The sequence below is a fragment of the Rhinatrema bivittatum genome, chromosome 1, assembly GCF_901001135.1.
Source record: "Rhinatrema bivittatum chromosome 1, aRhiBiv1.1, whole genome shotgun sequence".
In the NCBI taxonomy this organism is placed as follows: domain Eukaryota; kingdom Metazoa; phylum Chordata; class Amphibia; order Gymnophiona; family Rhinatrematidae; genus Rhinatrema; species Rhinatrema bivittatum.
Window position 1 is genome coordinate 573,363,686 of NC_042615.1, and position 27,105 is coordinate 573,390,790.

The window sequence follows — 27,105 nt, forward strand, 5'->3', positions numbered from 1 at the left end:
CAAAGTCACCCACCAGAGAATCACCGCTTGCCAATCCGAAGTCGCACACCAGAGAATCACCATAAGCCAATCCGAAGTCAGGAACTGGGAACACCAAGACAAAACAGGAACAAGATCCAAAGCTCAAGGAACTCACCAAAACAAGCAGACTAAACAGCGCTGGAGGATGTTGCCAAGTCAGTGAATGAGCAGAGGAAGCTTCCCTTTATACTTCCCCTGCTCAGGCTGATCAAGAACAGATGAAGCTGGTTAAAGGGATCAGGTCCCTTTAAATCAGTAAAGGAGGCGCTGCCTCATGCCTAAGGATGGCGGCAGCCATCTTTGATTTCCCGCACAGAGGAGAGACGCCACTGGACGCCGCGAGGGGGGTGCAGGATGGCTCCCCCTGCAGCGAGCAGCACTGAGGGCCTCGCTGATGCGATGGCCCGAGTCAGAGCCCTCCCACGGGGCTCCCGTGGTAGAGGAACACCGCGGGCAAGGTAGGGGGCTGCGGTCGTGGTCTGCCACGGCCGCGGAACACAACATCAAGGCAGAAGAAATTGAAATTTGAAGAGCATGTGCTACCGCTACCTGTTCCTCTCCTTCTTGTTTTGGAACTGAGGGAAATGGCAGGACAGTCATTCAAGGATGCCATTAGCTGGGCAGGAGCATGGACAGGCAGAAGAAGTGCAACAGCCAAAACCAGCAGCATGCTCTTTGACTCTTTGGTTACTATTTCTGAGGCAATAGAGACAATATTTTCAGCAACTAATTCTGAGGAAGAATCTTGACTGGGATTCCATGAATCAGAAACTGAAGAGCTAGTAGCTAAAGAAAATTTGAGAGGTTTAGTAATTAGCATCTTAGCCTCCAGTGAGGTAATAGGAGAGACAGATGATATTGATGGTATTGAGTCCAACAGCCATGAAAATGAGGCAGAGCAAGTAGAAAGTATGTGTTGCATTCACGGTTCATGGGAGATCCCCCATGAGCCATGCTACTCAAACAGACATCACCATTACAGCCCAACATGGCAGGATGATACTGGATCCCTCTAGTGCGTGCACTAGAGATTTTTTAAAGGACCCATGGCAGAAAAACCCCTGAGGCATCCTTAGATGACATAATTGGCTGCTCTTCAAATTTCATTTTAAGGCTGCTTCAGACACCCTCCTAAAGCCTCAGCAACAGGTCCAGCTATCCAGTAGTGCATGCTGCCAGTCTGATCCTGCCTCATCTGCCCTGTCTGATCTAGTTCCTGCTCCATCTTCCACCTTCCTAGCTCCTCAGATTGATACCTGGTACTGACCCCTGCTTTGACCCTTGTCTTGCCTGTTATCTGCCTGCCTCTGACCATTGCTTGGATTTTCATCTGGCCTGTTAGTAGCTTGCCTCTGACCACTGCCTGCACTCTCATCTCAATTGTTAGTTGCCTGCCTTTGAAACTCACCTGGCCCTGGAGTCCACTACTTTGCCTATTCTCAGAGACCCTCACCTAAGTCTTGATGACCCTGGCACCTATATGCTCAACCCGTGGGGAACAAGGGCTGGTATAGGTGAAGCCTCACTTCAGTCTCTGCCACACCTGGGTCTGCCTTCTAGCAGTGGGAACCTGTATGGTTCCTCCCTGCAGTAGAGCCAATCTCACCCCAATTCAAGGGTCCACAGGAACAACAGTGTGAGTAATGCCCCTGGGCTTGTTCCTCAGGGTCCACCCACAAACTCTACTCCAGTGCGAGCATCAGCCCCAAAGAATGCAGAGAAGATATTGTGCAAGACTTCCTTGGTCCGGAGGCACTTTAAAGTGAAGGAGGACCGGAGCTTTTCTCAGTATATTCACTACAGTATGGACAACAGTAGAGGGAAGATTCTGGGGCATCCAACAAATGTTGATATGCAGCATTACCTGCAGAAGCAGCATCCACTAGCAATGGCATCAGGGGAGGGTGGCAGTATTAACGTGGGGACTCCTTCTATCAATCAAAGTAAAATCCAGAAAATAGAGGTTTAAAAGGGGAATACTTTTTCCCAAGCTGATCCCATGGCCCCTTCCAGCAGTCAGGTGGCAGGCCAGCAGCACCTTGCCATGCATCCGTAGTAACAACCCCTCATAGATAAAACCAGGTGGTATTCTATATCACTTCCTTAGGGCTAAAGGCAGGCAGCATCCAAACTTTTAACAAAGTGCACTTGGTAAATGATCGGCCTAGATGACCAAGCCCTGCAGGGAGTAGAGAACATGGGCTTTAAGCACCTGCTCAGCCACTCATTTGTTTCATATGACACATAAAATAGTGGTGTTGGTCCTGCACCACAATAAAACTTTATTAAAAGCTTTTTCCAACTGCCAGCCAGTGAAACCAGTTCTGTTCACTTCCTCTTTAAAAACAAACCAACCTGTTGCTGCTGACTGTGCTGCAAACCCCCTGGTGGCACAACTTTAGTGTAGGCCCACCATCTTCCTGCCTTCTTCATTCCCCTTTTCTCTCTCTTGATAAGTCAAGGGATGGATGGTGACCAAAAAAGCTGGGAAGATGGTAAGCCTGCACTAGAGCTGCGCCACCATGGAATGAGGCATCAGCTGCATGGTGGATCATCGGTCTCTCCAAGTCTCCATCAGGGGCATCATGTCCTGAGTCTCCAGCCATGGGCTGAGCAGAACAGGCCCTGTGGGGCTGTCATTTGTCTCCGACCACAGGTCGAGCAGAAGAGGCTCTATGGGGTCGCCAGCATTTTCCTACAGCTGGCAGCAGGAAGATGAGGCCTTGCCGAGGAAGAGGGAGAAGTCCAGAGTATGCTTGTATTAGTGAGAGTGAGAGAGAGACTGCCTATGCATTTGTGCGTGAGAGACTACCTGTATGGGTGTGAATGAGAAAGAGAATCTGTCTGTGTATGTGTGAGAGAGAGAGAGAGAAAGAGGGTAATGTCTGTGTGCTCCCCTCCAATCTATGACAATCTCATGGTCATTTAAAGTTCCCAGGTAAGAAGAGCAGGGCATTTTTTATATCCTTATTTGTTTTAATTATAGGATGTTATATAATGGGTCTGCTGTTTTGAAATATTTATTGATGTTTGTAAATTAAAAAAAAAATATATGCATTTTAAATTATTGGATATTGTTCCATTCATCAGTTGATTTGACATATGTATTCTTTTTATTGGTATGTTTTATATGTCTTGATTGTATTTAATAAGGAATAGTGATGTTTCTTTTTTCCATTCTTGCACTGCATACAGAGTCTGACTTGTCACTGTTTCCAGTTCAGTTTTTGTCTGTACTTTTTTATTTATGCTTTATGGTCTCTTTATTCTGTATTTGGTGTGGGTTTGTCTGTGTTCTACATGTGTGACTGATGTGGGGTGTTCTGCTAGCATATTATTTTATGTAGGAATCTATAGTAGCCTGACTTGTTCTGTTTCCTTAATAGGAGGTGTATTGGTTTTTTAGGTCTTGATGTAATATTTGCATTGCCTTTTCATGGGTAGAGTAGGTACTCTTTGAATCTGGCAGTTAGTTTATTATGGTATGGCAGATTTCTTATAGGTTCTAAGTATAAATTTTGTAAGATTTTGAATTATTATACAATATTATTGAAGAGTTCTAATGGGTTGCTGTTATAGTGAGATGACACCAGAATTTGAATTTATTTAACTTTGTCCAGTGCGGATAACAGAAAATACAATCATATATAATATCATGGCGATAAGTCAGAGGTCCCGAAGAGTAAAAAAAGTTAAAAAAAAAAAAAAATTGAATTTGGCCCGTGGCCTTTGGGCCGAAAACCGGACGCTCAATTTTGCCGGCGTCCAGTTTCCGAGCCCGTGGCTGTCAGCGGGCTCAAGAACCGACGCCGGCAAAATTGAGCATTGGCTGTCAAACCAGCTGACAGTCGCCGCTCCTGTCCAAAAAGAGGCGCTAGGGACGCGCTAGTGTCCCTAGCGCCTCCTTTTGCCCGATTCTACCGCACCACCTCATTTGCATACTGTATCGCGCACGCCGGGAGAGCGGGCGTTCGTCCACTCTCCCGCGTTTTTACTGAATCGGCCTGAAAACAAATAAAAACAGAAAAAATTAAAATAAAATAAAACCACCTCACCCAAACGCTTCTCTAAAATCATGTACTATAAATTATATCTATTTTACATTCCCATCCAGCTATCAGGGAGTCATCTTATATAACCTATGGCAGGGAAGCCATTAAAGGTCTACTTTTTGGGGAAAAAGGAATGCGTTGCTGCTTTTCTGCAGATCTCAGGGTGGCACGGCTGCAGTGTAGGCCCCCCACCTGTCTACCTTCTTCAGTCATCATCATCTGTCCCTCACTCTCTCAGCCTGTTCTCTCTTGTTCAGCAGAAACCACCGATGTGAATGAACTTTGGTCACTTGATCAGCAGTGTCTCAGCCAATTCTGTCTCACTCAGCAATAATTAGCCGCAGTCTCTGTAAGTTTCTCTCTCAAACAATTTTAAATGTCTTTTTAGAGTGAGGTCAGCAGCTTGTTCTGTCACTGGGATTAAGCAAGTCAAGAGTCAGTTCAAGCTGCTGGTAACTGTGGAACACTGCATTGTTATGCTGCCAACCTTTCTTCCACTGAAAATAGAAAATGTTTTCAACCCAGTAGTTTCTTGTTGAATGAAAGTGCTTACTGAAACATTTATGCATTATTTGATTAAGTATTTAAAATTTGCACTATACCTTATTATAATGTTTGTACTTTCTGTGTTTATTTTTATGTTTTTTTTTTATTTTATAATTTTTTTATATTTAAGTGGTAGAGAAATGTGATAAATATATTTTATACATATATATTTTTTTCTTTTCTTTTTGTATAATTGGATACTCATGGGCCGGTATGGATAAAAATCCCCCAAGCTAATATCTTCCCTCAGTCCGCCCCTGAGGGAAAACCACAAAAAACAACAGCTCTTTATTATTACACTGCCAACTCAAAATGCCACACTGAACTCCTGCTCTCTGCCTTTGAGCTTACCATTCCAGCAGCCTCACAGGGATGCTAAACAAATGGGGTGCTCTTATTCTAATTCAGCTTCCTCATGTCCTAGACTAGAGCCATCTAGAGGAGATCCCAAGAGTGTCTTGACACCTAATTTTCCTAATGGGAGGACTGGCCCTGCAAATATAGGGGCTTATTGGGTTACATCATGATGCCAAGGGGCTACGTTCTTTTGATGACGCATGTATAAATTATCATAGCAATAAATTTGCTGATACTGAATCTTATTTTATTTAAATTCAAATTAGTTCAGACCTAATGTTTGGCCTTTAATCTTACAAGGTAAGGGATAAAAACCTGCTTTTTTGTTTGCCTTGTTTAACAAGGCACAGACTTACTTAATAGACAATAGTCTAAACCTTTATTTTAACTTTAATAAAGTGTGCTAGAAAGCACTTAAATTTATATATTTCTGTGAAGCTTATCTCTGCCATCTCTCCCTCCTTACCTCCCTGAGATAAAATATATGTTTTTTGACACCTTAAATAATGTTAATGAGTTTCCCAAGTGTTTGTTCCAATCACCCTTAAGTACTTGTATACTCCATTAAGTCTCTTTTTGAGATGCTGTTTTTTTTTCACAATAGCATCAACAGATGTCAAAAGGGTAAGGACAGATGGAGCTTTACAGTTAAGTGGTGGGTTGGCACAGAATAAAACTCTTTGTGTAGATGTCTCACTAGCAGAATTAATCAGGATTCACATGCACATTGAGTTCATTGCTGCTTGGCACATATACTTTGTTTAGGACAAGGGAATGATCACGTTTCTGAATAGGTATTATGACATGCTAACAGAATATGAGTGTAGACAAAGAAACCAAGAAATTATTCCTGAAGTTCCAAAACATGTCCTGGGAGAACCCCAGCCTATAAGGTTTTCAGGATATCCACAATGAATATGCATGAGTTAAATTTGTATGCACTGCATCCATATATTCACATATTATTTTAAATGTTTCATCTCTAATCAACTACTTTGTTAGTTTTCTTTTAGCTAACTTCATAAATACAGTACAATGTGTTTTGCCTGGAAGATTCCTTCCATCTAACATCATAATTGTCTTCATTGCCTGGAGAATAGCATGCTTTGTGATTAGTTGTTGCTCCCGTCGGTCGCAGACGACTGCACCCTCTATTGCTCACCTTTTTCCTGCCTGACTCAGTTCCTTTTGGGAAGATGGCTGCCTCTGCTTCTCCATGCCGACCCCTCCGGCATGGAGAAGCGTTTGCCATGTTTCTCCCGTAGTCACCTAGGGCACGTGCGCACGCAGCCCCGTCCTCTAAGTGCATCATGGCGGGAACCTCGGGGGCATCCTCACCGCATGACGTCACAAGCTCTGGTATTTAAACTCCATTCACGATTCCTAATACGAGTTAGCAAGGAATCCTCCATGCTGATCTCTCTACATTACCAGACACTTCCACTCTGTATACTCTCGCTCCAGGACGACTTAGGTACCCGCTCCATGGGGGCCTTGCCTCGCTCTTCTACACCCTCCGGGATTATCTGCTACCAACAAGGACACCTAAGGTACCCGTACCTCGGGGGCCTTGCCTCGCTCTTATCTACCCTCTGGGGTTGCCTACCACCTACAAGGACGCCTAAGGTACCCACTCCTCAGGGGCCTTATTTCGTCCAGGACCTCCGCTCCTCGGGGGTTCTCTTCTACTACAACTGCCAGCATCAGAGTGAGTACTACCGCTCCAGTTCTGTCTCTGTATTGTCTCATCTTTCTCTTCATAGATCCTCAGACTTCCCCGCACCACGGACTACTACCGGATCTACTCTCACTGGCCTTTCCATCTAGGCCTGGGTTCTCGGCCTACCCTGCCTCGCGGACCACTACCGGACACATCTCCCTCTCAGGACCTGGTGAGACTGTGGAGCTGCTTTTTCCACTCTGCAGCCTTCAGATGGAACATTGCCATCAGACATCTCCTCTGCTGACTGGAATCATTACCTGTTCCTCAGGTTACCATCTACGTTGCAGTATAATAAAAACTAACTTCTCTGTGTCCATCTCTGCTCAGGAGCTAGCCTATCGCTGCAAGTCCCTGCAGGGCCCCACCCTGTGGGAGGTGCCATCTCTTGCAGTGACCAAGGGCCCATGCCTCAATGTCCAAAGTACAACATTAGTAGTGTAAAATAAAGGACGATCTTATATCCACCAGCCTTATTAAAGATCTAAGAATTAGTATTTTGGTCCCTCTGCAATTGATTATTATTATGTCATAATAATATGAAATCTTTCCAAAAACTGTAAAGAAATAACTTTATCCTATACTGACTGACTACTACTACATACTGTTATGATTCCTGCCCATGGAGCTACTCTCTATGAGCAGGCCTCTCCACCCACCTGTTTCCTTAATGTGGCAGGACGCCGCTGACTCCGTCCTCCGCAGCTGGGCCGACGCCCACGCCAGGACCCATGCGGCAGAGCCGCCGCCAGCGCCATCTTGTTGTGGCCCTGATCCACCGCCGAGACCCGCGGCCTGGAGGCCATGCCATTCCGCTGCTTCTGCAGCATGAAGCCGCCCCCCCCGGCCTGTCTTCGCGGCATGGGCCGCTGATGCAATCGCTGGGGTCCTCATCAGATGGCAGGAGGCTGTCCTGAAGCTTGCCTGCTCCTCCCTGCTTGGTTTCTTCCTGTGCGGCTGGTTGCCGCTGTCTGCAGTGCTGCTGCTTCCTCAGGGCCTTCCCTTAGGCGCTGGCATGCAACTCTTCACAGAATTTAAAGGGCCAGCGACAGGAAGTGCTGCTGGCTCCACCTGATGACGTCTTCCTGCTTTAGCCCTATAAAAGGGGTTCCTCTTCAGTCGCTCCTGGCCATTTATTGAATGAATGTTTAAACAACATATAGACCTGGTAAAGAAATAATAAATTGAGCTTGAGCCCAACATTTAGTGCTACATAGCCAGAAAGAAAGGGATTTATCCGGCTAAGTGGCAGCAACTGAACATCTAGCTATGTTCAGCAGCTGCTACTTAGCTGGATAGGTATTTATTCACCTAATAGATACCCTGATATCTTGAGGTCAGACAAGGGGCAAATCGAGGCAGGGCAACTTATCCGGTTATCTTAAAAGGATAAGTGCCTATAATGAGCCTTATCCAGTTAAGTTATCCAAATAAGTTAGACCTGCAAGTTATCTAGATATAACTAATCTGGCTAATCTATCCATTTATATTCAGCAGCATAGCTGTACTGCTGAATATTCCTTCTAAGTTAGCTGGATAAATAATATCCGGATAACTGAGGTAACCAGATATCTTTGAATATTGGGCCCAGAGGTTTTATAGATAAGGCAACCTTCTATGAAATTCTCCATTCTAGCAAAATGGTCATTTCCTCTAAGCATGAACAACTGTCAATTGAAAATGCTGGCACAAATATGTGCTGTAGTAAAGGTTTCCCTTTTTTTTATCTCTGAATTATTTAAAATCTTCACCCATTTTAGGGGAAGGGAGATTTAGCAACAGTAGTAGTAAACATGCTGTTTCCCACATTTAAAGGTCAATTTCAAGAGCCTTATGTGTGCCAAAGCCAGGAGATATTTATTTATTTTTATATACCAACATTCAATCTGACATATCACATCGGTTTACATTCAGGTACTGTAGGTATTTCCCTATCCCCAGAGGGCTTACATTTTCCAAGGTGTTATCGCGGGAGATAATACCGCAAATCGCGCTAACAGCCGTTAATGTGATTTGCGAATGCAAATTCGTAAGTATATATTCAGGGGGCGGAGTATATGTAAAACAGTTATCGTGTGCCGTAGTGGTAGCACAGCTCCTATCGCAGCTAATAGCTACAACACTTTAAAATGCATTATGGGCCAGGGGGGGGGGGAGAGAGAGAGAGAGAGAGAGAGAGACTGACTTACTATAGTGCCTATGTCCTAAACAGGTATTTGTATCCCTATGGGAGGGCCACCTAGTAACTCAGGGTGGGGATTAGGTATGAGCGTAGGGGGTTGGGGGCCACGTTCACATTCAACATGCGATGTACGGAAAGAACAGTGGTCTCTAGTGAAGATTTGCTGGCCGTCAGTGAGGGAACTCACTCCAAGAAGAGATTTGGCCAATGTTCTCTCACCCTAGCTGGATGGACACTCTACCTGGGCAACAACAAGCTAGGGTGAGAGAACATTGGCCAAATCTCTTCTTGGAGTGAGTTTCCTCACTCCGAGGCCAGCAAATCTTCACTAGAGACAACTGTTCTTTCCGTACGTCGCATGTTGAATGTGAACGTGGCCCCCAACCCCCTACGCTCATACCTAATCCCCACCCCGAGTTACTAGGTGGCCCTCCCATAGGGATACAAATACCTGTTTAGGGCATAGGCACTAAAGCAAGTCTCTCTCAGTCTCTCTCTCTCTCTCTCTCTCTCTCTCTCTCTCTCCCTCCCTCCCTCCCTCCCTCTCCCTCCCTCCATTTCCACACATAGTGAAAACATCACATCATGCAATGTTTCCCTACTGCATGAAAAATGCCTTATTTGCATGGGACACACCCCCTCATGCGTTACCACTGCAATATTGGAAAATGAGGCCCTGAGGCAAAGGAGGGTAAAGTGACTTGTTCAAGGTCACAAGGAGCAACAGTGGGTTGTAGCCCACTGCTCTAACCACAAGGCTATGCCTCCTCCCTATGTGCATGTCTTGGGGCTGCATGAGCAGCATGGACTTTAAAAAGCACAAGTATGCATGTATCTCCTCTACGGAGGGATGAGTTAGCTATCTGTTATGAATCTACTCCTGTGGAAGGCGGAGTTAGCAATCTGTTAGTTTTAAAAAGGGATTGGACATGGGTGCGATCTGGGCGGGACATGGGCATTCCGAGAAGTTTCCTTGAAATGTGTGCATAACTATTTATGCAGAGAAGCTCGTGTTGGAGTCCCCTACCATGTAACTTTACTTTTGCTATGGACAGCATGTAAGTATTAAAATTAAAAAATACTAGGCGAGTCAGTGTGGTTTTAAGAGTCAGGATTAAAAGGGTAAAAGGGAGGCTAAATAACATGGGGGATTAGGAAATCTGATCTGTTAACTGGGCGAATTGGAAGTGAACTGGGAAAAGGGCTATTGAGTTGGCATGCATATGTAATAAAACACCCCACCACTTAAACAGTAGAACCGGCATTTGTGTGCACATGCATGCGTCCCTATAAAATTGCACACACATGTACGTGCGTACAGCCGATTTTATATCAATCGTGCAAATACACGTATGCTGCATCTCTGGGCATGAGCCGGAATATGTGTGTACATGTTTGCTCCTGCAGTTGTTTGAAAGTTACTTTCCTCGACTACTGTAATGTGCTATATTCAGGCTTACCGAAAAAGCAGGTCAGAAACAAAACCACTTGATAGGTATCAGGTGCTATGCTGCAGAATCATATCATTGTATTAAAATCTTCATAATGCTTGCCAGTGGCCTCAAAATTCAATTTAAACTATTTTTGTTTTAGTTTTTAAAGCTTGAACATTATGGGCCCACAATATTTGGCATCCCATTTTGTATAGTATGTCCTTGTTCATGATCTCTTACCTTCCCAACTTGGCCTTCTTCAGACACCTTCTAAAATTAAATTAGTGGATATGGAGAAGAAAGCATGTTCCTGCATTTGTGTTATGGACTCGGCTCCTGCTGAAGGGAGGAGCCAAGTAATCTGTTATTTATTTATTTTATTTAAACAGTTTTATATACCGACAACCGTTTGCACATCGTGTCGGTTTACATGTAACTTAATAACAAAGGTAAAAGTAGGCATTGCCTTTACATGGAACAAAGAACAATAAAAATGCAGTAACAAAGCAAAAACTAGAAATGTTAGGGGGGATATATAACTGGGAAATATAACTGGGAGTGACGTAATTGGGAGTGGGGAAAGAGTAAAACAGTAGCAAACAGGATAAGGTTATGTACAAAATTCAAAGATACATTAGAATATAAAGCTGGCTCATGTTTGAGGGGAAGAAAATGGGAGAAAGAAAATGGGAGAAATCTGTTATGAACTACACCTCCATAGGGGAGGAGTAGCAATCTGTTAAGGACTGACTCCTATGGGAGGAGGAGTTAGCAATCTGTTACGAATCTACTCCTGTGGAAGGCGGAGTTAGCAATCTGTTAGGAACCTGCTAGGGAGTAGCAATCTGATATGCTTCAACTCCTGAGGAAGGAAGGAGTTAGATTCTGTTATGGAACTCCGAGAGGAGTTAGCAATCTTGTAGGTATTGGACTGCGGAGTAGCAATCTGATATGAGTCTGTTGCTGAAGACTCCTGATGGAGAAGAAGTAGCAATCTGTTACCAGCGGAGTGCTTGGAGAGGACACTCAGCTGTAGAGGAAGGTAGATAGGTGGATCCTTGGGCCGATGGCAGATGACTGCGCCCCCAGGAGGATATCCTGAGAGGGACCACCGGCTAGGCTTGAGTATGGAGACAAACACAGATAGTTCTTTTATTAGACAGGTTAGTAGAACCACCAGAGGTGGCAGTAGTGAGCTGATATGCTCGGCAGGGCTGAAGTCCCTCAGATACTGGAACAGCGATCCCAGGGTTGCTGAGCTGTAGAGAACCTATAGATTATGAGTGTTCATAGACAGAACTAGATGACAAAACTCACATAAGGTCTTAGAAGGCTCAGTAGCTGGAAAGGGTTAGGCCCGCGAGAAGCAAGTACCTGGTTCCAGGGAAAGCTCTGAGAGAGCAGTGGTAACTCACAAATGTCTGCATCTGCGAGACCTTCCAGACAGTAGAGAATCTTCAGAGTGTTCAGGAACATGGGCCCTCGAGGAGTGAGTACCAATTCCTATCAGCAATCTGAAATAAAGAAAAGAGAGGGAGGCCCCCATGGAGCGGGTACCCCTGGTAAGTCCGAGGAGGCAGAGTAGCTTGGACAAATCTTTGCTAACTCGATCTGTTAGCAAATACTGAGACCTTTTATATTGGAAGCAGATGACGTCATCTCACGGGAACGCCCCCGAGGTTCGCACCCTTGCTGGTACATCAATCGGAGCGCGCGCGCGTGCCCTACATCATCAGGAACATGGCGTATCCACAGCGTCGTGCTGGTCCGGGGATGCCAGAGAGAGACAGCAAGAAGACTCCGCGGCAGCCAACTGTCCATCAGGCCCAGAGTGAGTCACCACAGTGGTAAAGAGGGCGGAGTGAGAACGTTGACCAGCGACGGACACAACAATTTGTCTATCATTATGGAATTCTTTCCCCCTTGAATTTAAGAATATAAAGGAAGTTACTATGTTTTGAAAGGTATATAATGCTTAGATATTTACATGAGTCTTCAAATGGTTTTTAGGAAAATTGAAATTAAATTTTCTTATTGAACCAGATCATAAGGGATTATACATTTAAAATTATAAATTAGCTGTGGGTTATTTATTTATTCTTTGTGATTTTATTATATTTATTTTATTACTGATGATTATTTGTACTTGTGTTCATGTTTTGTGCTTCTACAACACTTAGAGTTTTTTGATGAGTGGTATAAAAATGTAATAAATGGGGAGGTCACATGATACAGTGAGCTAGCAGGACATGTGTCAACTGAGGAGGAGGTCATGTGATGCAGCGAGCTAGCAGGACATGTGTTGACTGAGATCCGAGCGCAATCCCCCCCTAATTTAAATTTGGGTAATTACCTGAGCTGTTCAGAGCTGCCAAACTATCAGTCTGCAGTGTGATGGTCAGTTGTTGTGCTCCGCGGCCGTGGCGCCCCACGACCGCAGCCCCCTACCTGATTTGCGGCACCGCGGGAGCCCTGGGGGAGGGCTCTGACTCGCGCCATCGCGTCCGCGCGGCCTCCAACGCTGCCCGTTGCAGGAGAAGCCATCCTGCTTCCCCCCAGCGGCGTCTCCCCTCCGCAGGAGAAATCCAAAATGGTAGCCGCTATGCTTAAGCACTAGGCCACGCCCCTCCACAGAATTAAAGGGACCCATCCCTTTAAATGGCCTCACCTGTTCTCTATCAGCCAGGGCAGAGGAAGTATAAAAGACAGCTTCCTCTGCTCATCCAGTGACTTGGCAACGTCCTCCAGCGCTGTCCAGTGTGCTTGCTTCGGTGAGTCCTTGAGCTTTGGATCCTGTTCCGTCTTGGTGTTCCTGGTTCCTGACTTCGGATTGGCTTATGGTGATTCTCTGGTTCCTGACTTTGGATTGGCAAGCGGTGATTCTCTGGTACACGACTTCAGACTGGTGAGTGACGATCCTCTGGCACTCGACCTAGGACTCCTTCAAGACTCTCTCTCCAAGGGCCCACCTAAGTCCCAGCGGCCCGGGTCCCTACGGGCTCCTCCTGGGGGGACCGCGGGCTTCCAGGGCAAAGCTACAGTTGGGTTTTGCACTTATTCTGACCTCCCTAGGTCCACCTAAGTCCCAGCGGTCGGGTCCCTATGGGCTCCTCCCGGGGGGACCGCAGACCACCAGTGGTGAAGACACAGCGCCTTATCTCCTCTCTTCATCGTCTCCGTGTTCGTCTCAGTCTCCAGTGCCAAGGGTCAGCTGGTCCTGCCTCCCGTTCTGCCTCACCACCCGACGAGAGAGCCTACAGACCCTCCGAAAGGTATACCATCCTCTCTTCGGCCAAGGGTCCACAAGCCTGAGCATAACATCAGTACAACTGAAACCTACTGTTAGCAACCAGCATGTCAGCAAAATCACAGAGGAAAGACAAGGAGAAGATGAGGTCTCCCGAAAAGAAAATTGTATCCACAATGTCCCTGGAAACACCGGGTATTCTCACTGAGGCCATGGTAAGTGAGCTGATCACTGTGGTGGTATCGGCACTAGAAACTAAGCCGGAATCTAAATTGGACAGTATTTTAACTAAGGTCTCTGAGGTAAAACAGTCGTTGGTGGATATCATCACGTGATTAGTTCTAGATGAGGCCCGAATCAACACATTGGAAGAAGATATAACAGCTCTCCAGGAAAAGGTTTCATAACTGGAAAATGCTATTAAAGAGAAAGACAATAAGCTGGAAGACTTATAGAATTGCTCTAGCTGAGGAAACTTAAGATTTGTGGGCATACCTGAATCAGTGCTTGATTTTGAGCTAGTGGAGCCTTTGGAAAGCTGGCTCATGAATAATTAAACCTGCCTGATCTACAGGGAAAGCTATCCATTGAGAGAGCTCATAGATTAGGAGTGAAGCACTTGGGCATGGAATGACCATGTGCGGTGATCGCCAAAATTTTAAATTATGCCCCCAAGATGAAAATTATTAGGGCTTATCAGAAGAACCGAGACATTAAATTTCAAAATAATAAAATCATGATTTCTCAAGATTACTCACAGCAAGTTGGGCTCCAAAGAAAGGAATTTGCTATTGTGTGCTCAGAACTAATGTGGCTCAATGTAGTTTTGCTCTGATGTTCCCTGCACGGTTAAAAATATGGCATGGTAACACTGTTCATTTATGCAGTACGCCTGATGAAGCGAAGCAATTCTTCTTACAGCGTGTTTAACAATCGGCTAAATACATATGTATCAGACACATTCTTTTTCATTGGCATTGAGTTTGGGTTTCTCTCATCTATGAAAGATTATTTAAGGGGTGAGATGCCAGATGCTGTTTAACATGGCATGAGAATACAGAGAGCTGGATGGGGTGGGGGATGGTACCCAACACATCTTTTGTTACCTCTGCTCTGTATGATTGGGGCGGTTCTGTGGTTTTGGTTGTTCTAAATGTGTTTGATAGGCTCTGCAAGTTTGTTAAATTTGGGTTATATAGGGAGGGAGGTAGGGAGGGAGAAAGAAAGAAGAAAGGGATGAGCAGTCTAACAAAATGTAAACAGGAAGAAATGATATGGTTCATTCGGTCTGTGAAACACAAAGGAGAAGAAAGGCTTTTCTACTCCTGAGACCGCAGGTTTTGTTAATTGGGGCAAGATATTTCCTAAAATACCCTTGCAAGTGCGTGGTAAAACACTCACAAAATACATATGTTTTCTTTGATCCACCCCAGTTAACCCAATTCCTAGTTGGAAAGTCCCTGGTAACAGCTGAAACACCTCATGAAGAGGCTCTAAGTCCTCCTTAAAATGTACTAGCACTGTATTATCTGGTAATACTTACTTAGTTAATTATATTTACCTTGAGTTTGGATGATCCTCCCCCTCCATTTTGTGGATCTCAAGAGGAACCGTAAAAAGAATTTTTGTGGGATATGGTTTAGTTATGAAAAAATTGTATTTTGATACAGTTTGTATAATTGTACGGTTATCCTTTTTTCTGTACAAGATTTAAGTTCTTGAATTATTGTAAAAATTGCATAAATATAAAATAAAAAAAAAAAAAAAAGGGAAAAGATTTGAGTTCATATGAACAAGTTAAAATGTAACATTGTATTTTTACAGTAAACACATATGTCAGAGAAAGAGCACTACAAATTATGGAAAAAATGAGTCAACCAGGTGTATGCTGCTCATGGCACCTCTATGATTAATGGGATTGCAATCTTAATTTATCATTTGGTGTCTTTTAATTTACATAAATCCATACTTGATCCTAAAGGCAGATATGTGATAGTATCTGGTAAGTTGTTTGGAGTAGATACCATTTTGGCATCAGTTTATGCTCCAAATACATATGATCATTCTTTCCTTACCGAAATACTATACCATATAGGTTCCCTGGGTACAGCTCAGATACTGGTAGGGGGAGACTTCAACTGTGTCCAGGATCCACAATTGGATCGACAGTCTACTATTGTAATCAAGCCACTAGGTAAAACCAAAGGCATAGAGTTCACCTGTAAATCACTTCAGTTAGGGGTAGATTTTAAATGGTGCGTGCATGTGCAGGCTGTGCGCAGGCGGGCCTAATTTTGTAAAACTATGTGCGGTGACAAAATTGGGTCTTCCCCCATTCCCTCCCAGTCTGCTTCAATTAAGGGAGGGAACTTCCCTACCTCCCTACCTAAACCCTCTCCCCCTTTCCTCTCCACCCCCTAAACCCTACCTTTTTGGGGTTTTTTTTCTTTGTTTTTCAATTTACTTCATCTCTCGAGCTAAAGTAATTTATGCGTGCCAGCCAACTGCTGGTGCCCGCTTTCCTGGGACAGTGGCTGAATTTCGAGATTGAATGGTGTCACTTTTTAAAAATAACACACCTTTTCAAGCAATAAAGTATCTTTTGAATACAAATGGATTTTTCTATAAAAAATCTGGACTTTACACCATTTAATTAAAGGGATTAATATCTGCTTTAGTGAATCTTTGTTCCAACTCCTCTTTTGATAGCTTAATTTGATAGCTGTCACTCTTGAATTCTTCTGTTGGGTTTGTGGCATATTGTGGACTCTTGGTTGAAGTGGCAATGACTCCTCCCATGGGGAGGGGCCCCGTGGGGAACCACAGCGATAGGCTAGACTCTAGTAAGCAGACACTGAGGAAAGAAAGCTTTATTGTACTGCTGATGTAAGTAGAATCTTGCTTTAAGGAAGGAATAGTACTGTAGGCCAGCGATGTCACAGTATGCTCAGAGTCTCTGTAGTTGATGGTCTCTCTCGGATATAGCAAGGTTGGGTAGTGTTCTGCAGCGTGGGATAAGCCAAATCTGAAGGGTGGAATAAGGAGAGCTGGAGCATAGCGACACTCACAGAGTGCCAGTGCTGGTAACTTCCTTGGTAGAAGAATGGAGAGGGACCCGAGTCTGAGGTGCAGAATACCCTGGGCAGGATAGGCCCTCAAGGAGCGAGTACCTAGAGCACTGAAGGATCCTGGAAGAAAGTAGATAGGACCCCCGAGGAGCGGGTGTCCAAGGTTAGGTAGTAGAACCCCGAAGGGCAGGTTGAAGCAAGAGGTCCTCGAGGAGTAGGTACCCAGAACTTCTGTTGGAGCGAGTTACCCCGGAGGGTGGAGAGGAATCCAAGCGAGCAGCTTAGAAGCAGTCAGAGTAGCAAAACCGAAGTCCTTGCTAACTCATTGGGCTATGGCGGAGCAGAGGTTTAAATGCTCGGTGGTACTGATGTCATGCGGTGGGGACGCCCCTGAGGTTCCCGCCATGACATATTCAAAAGTGTAGGTGTGCGCGCATGCGCCTAGGAGGCCTCAGGAAGAAGCATGGCGGACAGGGATGACCATGCTGTGTTGGAGACGCTGAGGTTTTCGGCAATCAGCACCAGAGGCAGCCATCCTTCCCAGGGAGGAGGAAAAGGGTAGAAGAGAGGTGAGGCAGAGCAGTCGCAGCTGTCTGCGGATGCAACATCTTTCAGGCATGACATCATCACAGTGGTCCCTTTAAATGAACGCTTGCATTTTGCCACCTTGCTCAGGCATTATGAATGCTCCAGATGTTGTGTTCAAACATTGGATGTAATCAGCTATTTTTGTATTCTTCTGTGTTTAAAATGATTCTAATTTAATTTCTGTTGATGTTTTTAGAAAGACATGGATACTGGCTTGAGCACCCCTGATGCAGTATTGGATAAAACATAACATTATGTCAGGAGTGGGTGCTTTAAGAATAAACGGGTGCTGTAAGAACAAGCTCTGCTGCTGTCAATACCTCTAACCGGGTGCCACAAGAACAAGCTATGCTGTTGCTGATATTTCTAACTACTGCTCCTAACTTCAAAAAATTTAAGAATGATGGGACACTTTACACATGTCTAAATGATGGACCTATGATTAGTTATGACCCGGGCATTTTGTACTTAAAAATTGATCTGCACATACAGGTGTTATGATGGTCCCTTTTGCTATTTTCCTGTTTGTATCACTTTCTACTAATTGAAAAGTATAACTAAATTTAAGTTGAATGCTATTTCTGTCATTGGATGCTTATATATGGCACATAAGATGACAGAATCAACTATGTGAGAGAACAGCATATGAAAATTGTATATTGTTTATATTTCTCAGTATATAGAGCATTTAAAGCAAACTTGCTACTTCAGCAACTTGTATAAAGTGAAAGATGCATAATGCTTCATTGTATCATGGTTTCTGGGGAATGCTCACTAATTCAAATGTTTTGGGGGGAAGTATCGAGTTTCCTGTCAAACATATGGCAATTAAATATACCTGCTTATCCTTTGTTATGTATTCTTGGCTACACAATTGATATAGTTGTCTGTGACCAATTTGTGATGTTATTTTAAAAAGTTGGATGATAGCTCATTGTAGCATATTAAGAACTTGGTTAATGTCTGATGGACCGTTACTTGAATGATGGAAGATGGCGCTTACAGATTTATTGAGTCTTGACTATAAAACATGGACACTTTGAACTGATGGAGCAAGACATACGTTTCAGAAAATTTGGCTGCCTTACTTACAGTCCCTTGCAAAAGATATCCATCTGCAGCTGAAATTTGGGTGAAATGGGGAGCCTGCATAATACTTTGAAGATTCTTCCTGGCTGAAATGTTAGACTGAGTCAAAGAGGGAAGGGAGGGAAGCAGGGTTCATGGGATGATGTGGTGGGGTTGTTCATATCTTTATGAGACATTGTTTAAGCTGTTTAAACTGATATAGAAAAAAGAAACAACAAAGATTGTGAATAAAGATATAATTTAAAAAATGTAATTATATATATATATATATATATATATATATATATATATGAATTAGAATTAACACCAGGATCAGAAAAGCATATTTGTACCCCTTGCCCCTATCCTATTCCCTGCTTATCTCTCCACCACCCCCATTAACTCTGATCCCTAGTATTTATGCTCTCTCCGCGTCCTTCCCACAACCTCGATAATACGAGAAGAACTGCACTCTTTCTGTCTTTTTATCCCCTGCCAGCATCTGCTTGCATTTCACTCATTTTTCCACCCCAAAGGCACTATTCATACTTGGTGGCTTTCCCTTTTGCCAACCCCCTAATTAGACTCCGAATAAAGATCAACAAAAAATTGTGATACCTTTTACTAGTGCCTGTAACTTTCATCACATTGATTATGTTTTAATATTTTGTGGGAACCAATTTATTTGAACTGTAAGCTGTGAAAGACAGACAGCTTATCCTTAGGACCCTTCATTTTCAGTTTTTATTTTATCTTTCGTGGAAATCTATCAGTATGTATTACAAAAAAACCCCCCAAAATTATATTTACCCAGAAAAATGATGTACTCTGTTTTTTACTGATTTCTTCTGTTTTTGTTCTTGTAAATAAACACTGATAAATTCCTTGAAATCCCAGGTAGAGAGTCCATCAAGCTAGGTTGAGAGAACATTGTACAAATCTCATTGATGTGTGAGTTTCCTCACAGCAAAGGACATCAAATCTTCACAAGAGTGTACTGTTCTGTTTGTACGTCACACTCTGCACGTAAAAGTGGCCCCTAACCCCTACACTACTATCTAAACCTCACCCTCAGTTACTAGGTGGGCCTCCTATAGTAGCATAAATAGCTGCTTACTATGATACTCCCCTCAGTGGCTCTCCCTCTCCCTCTGAGGCCCTTCACCAAAATTAAAAATGCCCATAACAGAATTTGTGAAAAAATTGCAAATTGCATTATGGGCATTTCACACAGCTTTACACAACTGAAAAAGGTGTTGCTATTTTCAGTAATATCATGCATTATGGCTTCATAAAGTGTGAAGCCAGCCCACTTTTACAGAAACTCTACCCCCAACTCTTCCCCAATCCCTCTCCTTTTAAAAATTGCATCACACCATGCATTATAGTGCTTATCGCATACTTTAAGGCATTTTTCACATGCAAAAACACCTTAACACATGCGAAAATGCCATAATGCAAGTTGATAAATGCCCCAGTTAGGCACCAAAATCTAGGAAAATGAATTGCAGGTCTAAATTCAGGGTCTCAAGTTTTAGGTTCCTAAATTTAAGAGAATTTTCAGCTGAACATTTAAGCTCCTAAGTTCAACTGAAAACCTTCCTAAATTTAAGCTCCTAACATTTAATTTAGATACCTAATTTTTTTTAAAAAATGACACATCTTTGCTGATTTCATAGAAGAAAAATGCATATGTTTGCATTAGTACAATAGGGAAAAAGCAAAAGAAAGAACAGCAGGGATACTTTGGTCCTAGTAGAGTAATTTGCCTTAGTGTAATCGGTTGAATAGGGAGTCAGTTCCTGATGCTCTACGGGTTCTTTGAAAAATGGTTGGTTTGGTGGACCCCAGGTGAAAGCACTCAACAGCAAGGGTGAAAAGTATTTTCTTTGGTAGCAATGAATGGCCTTAGTCAATGCCCAGGAATAACTGTAATAAAGCTTTGCTCCAAAACTGGTCTCACATTTATTTACAGAAAAATGCTTACAGTTTTCTCCACAGGAACAACTGAGCAAGTACACTAGCAGAGTTCATTAGAAACCGTGCAGAGCTTTTGAGTTCCAATTCAAAGTTCCAACGTGGAAGTTCAGATTTTACATCATCCTGAATTACAGAAAATATTCTCATAATAAAACTTAGAGGGGGTTGCTTCTCCTAGCCTTTATTAGACTGCTAATCTTCTTTCAGGTTTTATCCTATTCCTGGCTTCCCTTGGAACACACAGATTTCAATTCAATAGGAAAAAGATTGATTACCTTACTCTAACTTTGGATAAACCATTCAGAGAAAATTCTAGAATTTTAAAAGCTGCCACTTCCACACAGCTTGCCCAAGGAAATGGTCTTCCTATTCAATTTCTATGGAATGGCTTCCCAATCTCATTGAGTACAACCTAGTGAATCCTGTCCGTTCCACAGTTTCCAAAGAGCAAGCCCCCATGCTACTTGACTTATTTGCACAAAGGGAGTGGGGATCCTGCATGCCAGCTAAAATATCTTGGAGGTTGGCAGGGGGATCTGGTTCGCTTCCGCTACATTTATTTTATCTTAGGGCAGAAGGGAGGGAGATCTTGCATGTCCACTACAATTGTACCTTGATAAGCCAGAGGGGGAATCTGGCACTACTTCCTGCTACATTTATCTTGGGGAGAGAGAGGGGTGACACTGCCAGTCCATATTCAAAAGCCCAATGAGTGGTAAAGTTACCCCGATAACTTTATCTGAGTCATTTTACCCGAGTATACTCAGTGGAATTTTTACCTGGATAAGTGCTACTGAATATCTGGAAAAAATTTCCTAAAGTTATTCAGGTAAATTTACTGGTCACTAGGCTTTGAAAATGGACCTCAATAAAATAAATACTGCAGATCAACTCAGATTTATATTCTATCAAACTGATACAAAGTTTTGCCTTTAACAGGTTGCTTAGAAAAGCTCAAGGAACTTAACGTGAGCTTTAACAAACTACAGAGCATCCCGCCAGAATTGGGTAACTGTGAAAATCTGGAAAAAATGGATTTGTCTGGAAATCTAGAACTCATGGAACTCCCTTTTGAAGTAAGAAAAAGCAATGGACACAGTTGATTTTATTTGGCCTATCATATGTTGTATGGATAGAAATTGTGGGCATTCTATTTCTACTCAATTGCAAACCAATCATTGTTCTGTGCCTTACATTTTTGTTACCAGTGATATACAATGCCAGCTTCTTAAAGGGGTAGACATTTCTTGAACAAGTTAAACTTACCACACTTTTTTTTAAAACTATATAAGTAATTTTGTACATTAATGTTATGTTTACATTCCTAAGGGCTGATGTAATAAGCCGGGGTAAACCTGCTATGGGTTTTTGCACGCACATTTGTACCTGGATTTCCATGCTAATCTTACACGCATATGTAATAACGAATTTAGCGCAGAAAAAAGTGCACACAAACCCATTCAAAACCCCCCAGGAGGTTTGATGCAAATGCATGCAAATGATATATAAAGGAGGCCATTATCTATTAACGGGCAATGCAGGGAGCCACGCCAGCAGGAAGAATGTTTAGTGCTGTTTTCTTTAAGCACCTGGGACAGGGCAGGAGTTAAGTTAAAGTGCAGAAGGTTTTGCTGGGTTTTGCCATGCATGCTCAAAAAAAAAAAAAAATACACACAGGAAATTAGCGCCGATTTCAGCACAGGTCCATATTACATCAGCCCCATAGTGTCTCATTTCTTTCATGTGTCTAACTCAAAGATTGAGTCAATAATTTTCTTGTTTTTGGTGTAAGGGCCTTTACATTTTTGCATTTATTTCACAGATTACATCATGGATCCCTGTTTTGTTTATTTCTGCATGTTTGAAGGCAGGAATCACTTACAGATATTCTTAGACTTTTTGATTTGCATTTCTGTATGCACCATAGGTTTTTGGGCAATTTATCAGCTGGCTGGCTAGAGCAAAGCTACATTTTTCTATGCCAAGTACATTAACTTGAAATATGAGTATACTATCAAGTACCAGTAGGCAGAGAGAGACATTGTACTCTTGGTTGTGACTTTTAGACAGTTTTCAAAGACATTTACACACATAGCAATTTATGTACTTGAATTACCTGTCTGATAATTGCCCCCTCTTAATGTGGCTAAAAGTATGCGCCATGTTCAACCATGCATGTACATTTAGCTGCATTTTGAGTAGGAATTCCCGGGGCCATGTTGAAAGTAGGGAGGAAAGTAACAAGGTCCCTATCCAGGGCCATTTGCCTCGCTAATTTCAGACTTGGCTGGACAAGATGGCAGGATTTGAAAATCTCACCATTCTGATTCATCTCAACATAGCCAGATAACCGTTTATACTGTTAATGCAGGGATGAACGGGGGTGTTCTGGGCAGAGATGGTTATCTGGCTAATTTAGGCAGATAATAAATGCCGATTTTCAGTGTCATCAGGCTGACATGGCTGGGCTAAATTTTAGGGCCACTGAAGAACAATCCTAAACTTAGCTGGATAATCTTTCCCAGCTGTCTTTGACATAGACGGATGTATTCAGTGGTGTGGGTATGCCACTGAATATCCCAGCAAAGTTCACTCGATAATTTTATCTGGTTCACTGTGCTAGCCCGCACGTAGAGTAGAAAATGCAATTTTCACACCTTAATGTGTGCAGATTGCATTTTCTACTATATGTGCACTTTTTTCTCCTGTAAAAAGCACCCGCACATAAAGCAGGGGCAGACGTCTGTGAATACGTTATATATATCCACAGCAAGTGAAAGTACATGCACACTTTTGCTTTGAAAATTGATGCAAAAGCCATGGGTGAAAAGTACCCATTGACTTTGTCGCAGTGCAGGCAGTTTGAAAATTACCCCCTACAATTATAAATTTAGGGGGAATTCCAGATTCAGATATTGGACCTTTTCTAATGTTCCTAAATGATTTGGGATTTTTTTATGTTTGATCCAGGAAACTGTTTTAGTACTTCAATTGGCTATTTGATAATTTGGAAGCTGCCCAACCTTTTATTGGACAAGCAATTATGATATTCTATGCACATATGTTATTTTATATTAGCTTTCAGTGCCTGATAGCTTTCTTTGTCAGATTTTTCATCTATAGTTAAATAGAAGACTGATTTTGTACTTGAAAAAGCACATTTACATATAATTTATATTCTTTATATGTGATATAGTAATCAGTGGAAGTCATAAGTATATGTGTGGGGGCGGGGGGAGGGAGTAGATTTCTGAGTGAGATAGAGAGGATTTTTTCAGGTAGTGGATGAGAAAGCCGAGGAAAAAATGGATCGCTTTTGTGTATCTAGTGCATAATTAGTGATTAGAGCGCATTGGTATCAATAGACAATGCGTATGTGATGGGAAGAGTTGAATGTCAAGTGGATCAGAAAGATAATGTTGTAGCACAGTAACGTAGTAAATGGGGGCAGAAAAAGAAAGACCAAATTGGTTCATCCAGTCTGCCCAGTTGCAATTATTCTACTTTGGGAAGATGAGCATAAAAATTGCCATACTCAGCCAAACAACAGCTCCCCATGCCTACGTCTTTTACCTGAAATTTCAACTCCTTTTCTACCACTCTCCTCCATTTCAGTCCCAAGTGTGCCTGGAATCTATTAGAGCGCTCGCCTCTCTCATCTTCACTGGTAGGTCATTTCTGATCTTGCACCTTTAGCTATGATGCTTACAGTATGAACACTAAATCCAACACCCAGGTCACCTTCCATGTCTTATTATTAAGTTTTCTAATAATTCACACAGATACCAAAACTATTAAAGCCACTATCCAAAATTTCTGGCTTCCCAATGCTCATACAGGTGTATTTATGTATTTAAAATTATTTCTAAACCATCTTCCGAGATAAAATAATTGATCATTCAAGGCAGTGTATATCATAAAATGCTTCCCAAGCAACAATAAAATATTTCAAAATAGCAGACACATCAAATAAACAGAATAATTAAAACTAATAAGGATTTTAAAAAGCCCATGCTGTCCGTACCTGGGAACACTTGATTTGCAGTCACCCTGAAATTGTCGAGGATTAGGGAGCTGGGGGGGGGCACACAAACTTTATCATCTCTCTCTCTCACACACACTCACATGCCCGTTCTCTCTCACACATACACTATCACATACATGCTTTCATATATACCCACAACCTCTATCTCTCACTGACACAGACACAATCTCATTCACAGGATCTAAAACCTCTCTCTTCCCCAGCCCCCATCACGCAGACAAAAGCTCTTTCTACCCTGGATTCCCTCATAGACACACATGCTCTCACTCTCACTGGCTCCCTCACATACACACACACACTCACTCGATCCCTCACACCCAGCCCCATGTAAATTCCCATTCATTCTCACATACACACACACTCAGACAAGCTCCCATTGATTCTTGCACACACACAGACCCTCAGGCAGGCTCCCATTCATTGTCAAACCCCCCCCCCCCCCCCACACACACACACGCACACAAACCCCCAGGCAGGCTTCCATGACTCTCATACACACAGACTCCCAGGCAGGCCCAATTCATTCTCACTCTCCCTCTCTCTCTCTCATACACACACACACACACACACACACACACACACATGCACACGCTGAGGTAGATCTTAAATAAGTACGCGGGCGCGAACAAAAGTATGCCGGATTTTATAAGATACGCGCGTAGCCGCATGTATCTTATAAAATCCGGGGTCGGCGTGCGCAAGGTTACGCAAAATTGGCAGCCTGCACGCGCTGAGCCGCGCAGCCTACCTCCGTTCCCTCTGAGGGAACTTTCCTTCCGCGTCCTCCAACCTTCCCCTCCCTTCCCCTATCTACCCCACCCCCCAGCCCTACCTAAATCCCCCCCACCTTTGTTGTGCAAGTTACGCCTATGCAAAATAGGCGCGCCGGCACGCCAGTGCCCTGCGCGCGTAAATCCTGTAGGATTTACGCGTGCAGGGCTTTTAAAATATAGCCCACTGATTTCCTCTGCTGCTGCTATCACTGCTGCCATGTGGCTATTGGGGAGGAGCTGATTCCTTATACTGGCATTGAAGCCAGTTCTACTGCCTTCTCTGTGCAAGCCCCACTGTATTAACAATTCACAGCGCTAGCAGTTCCTCCATGCTGATCTCATGCATCATTAGATCAGCACAGATAAAGTGCTACTCTCACGAGTTTTAATATTGTGAGCTGGCACCAAGGTTCCCTCTAAGGATTGGGTTGGTGTGTGTAAAGATTTTTGCTTGTGATCAGAAATGTTTGGTTTCATTACCGTATGAGCACTACTTTCTTTGATGCAAAAAGCATATCAATTTTATGCTCACAGCAACCCAATCCTTAGAGGAAGCATTGGTAGCAGCATACACAGAAACTTTCTAACATGCACACACACACTAACAAAATTGATATTCATTCTCACACTCTTTCTCACACATACATGCTCATTCTCACAAAAAAAACCCCTGAATGGTTAAATGCCTTCCTACATCTTCATACCCACAAAGGAAATAAAATGTTTGTTATCAATATCCTTAATTAAAACTGCACATTTATCAGAGGTCAGAGAACGGGCAATCTCAGTTGCAGGGCCCAAACTATGGAACTCACTACCTGAAGAATTAAGACTACAAAAGGACTTTAATACAAAAACAACTGAAAACTTTATTTAAAAATGCATATGATCTGACAGCAGAGTAATAATCTATAGGACTGTGTGAACCTTTTCTTTCTGTTTCTGGGTTTAAAGCTATAATATCTGGCTTTATGTATTTTATTTTATTTTATTTTATTTTTACTTCATTATATTTTATTTTATTTTGGTTTTATCTTTTATTTTATCTTTTAAGTAGCATACAAATTTGCCTATATTATTTAAATTGCTGTACTATTTTGATTTATTTTACCATATAGCAAATCATTTTCTGTATTAATGTGACTATTTTTAGAAATTTGTTTTATTGTATTATTATATAGGTTTTGTATATAATTGAGTGTACACCGTCGAGATTGTTTCAGATTGACGGTATATAAAACAAACAAATAAATAAATAAGTAAATAAAAACATGCACACACACCCCCCCCCACACACACACACTTAATCTCATGCCACTTCTTCATTCCCCAGACTCTCATGCACATGCACACTCATTCAGTTCTCCTCCTCTTCCACTCATCTCAGTAATTGTAAACGCTTCCCTGCTAAACACTTTGGGGTAGATTTTCAAAGGGTTACGTGCGTAACCCATGAAAACCTACCCCAAACCCCCCCTGCGTGCGCCGAGCCTATCTTGTATAGGCTGCCGGCGCGTGCAAAGCCCCGGGATGCGCGTAAGTCCCAGGGCTTTCCTGGGGTGGGCATGTCGGGGGCATGTCGTGGCCGGCGCGCCATTGGGGGGGTGTCAGGGGTGTGTCGCGGCCGGCGCTTCACCGGGGGCGTTTCAGGGGAGTGGCTGCAGCCTCCGGACCAGCCCCCGGACTGGACCATGGTGCGCCGGTGGCCAGCCCAGAGCAGGCATAACTTGTACCTCAAAGGAAGGGGGGTTTTAGATAGGGCCGGGGGGGGTGGGTTAGGTAGGGAAAGGGAGGGGAAGGTGCAGGGGGGGGGGGTGGAGGGAACAGAGGCCAGCTGCGCGGCTCGGAGCGCGCCAGCTGCCGATTTTGGGCAGTCTTGTGCGCGCCGACCCCAGATTTTAACAGATACGTGCGGCTACGCGTGTATCTTTTTTTTTTTTTTTAAATTTTATCTTTATGCAATTTTACAGTAATTACAAGATAATAATCTTGAAAGGAAAAAAATCAGAGAATACAATATTCATA

General features: G+C 43.2%; 1 protein-coding gene across 3 annotated transcripts in view; it reads left to right on the forward strand.

Annotated features, from left to right (window-relative positions):
* LRRC2 (leucine rich repeat containing 2) overlaps positions 1–27,105 on the forward strand; it is a 285,275-nt gene that overhangs the window by 189,105 nt on the left and 69,065 nt on the right. For 2 of the 3 annotated variants that reach the window (XM_029617985.1, XM_029617994.1), the window contains one exon: positions 21,202–21,338. In XM_029617985.1, the coding sequence (XP_029473845.1) occupies positions 21,202–21,338 (137 nt within the window). Of the gene's footprint in view, positions 1–6,739; positions 8,244–21,201; positions 21,339–27,105 lie in introns of those variants that run through there. The other variant, XM_029618005.1, reaches the window with a different exon arrangement.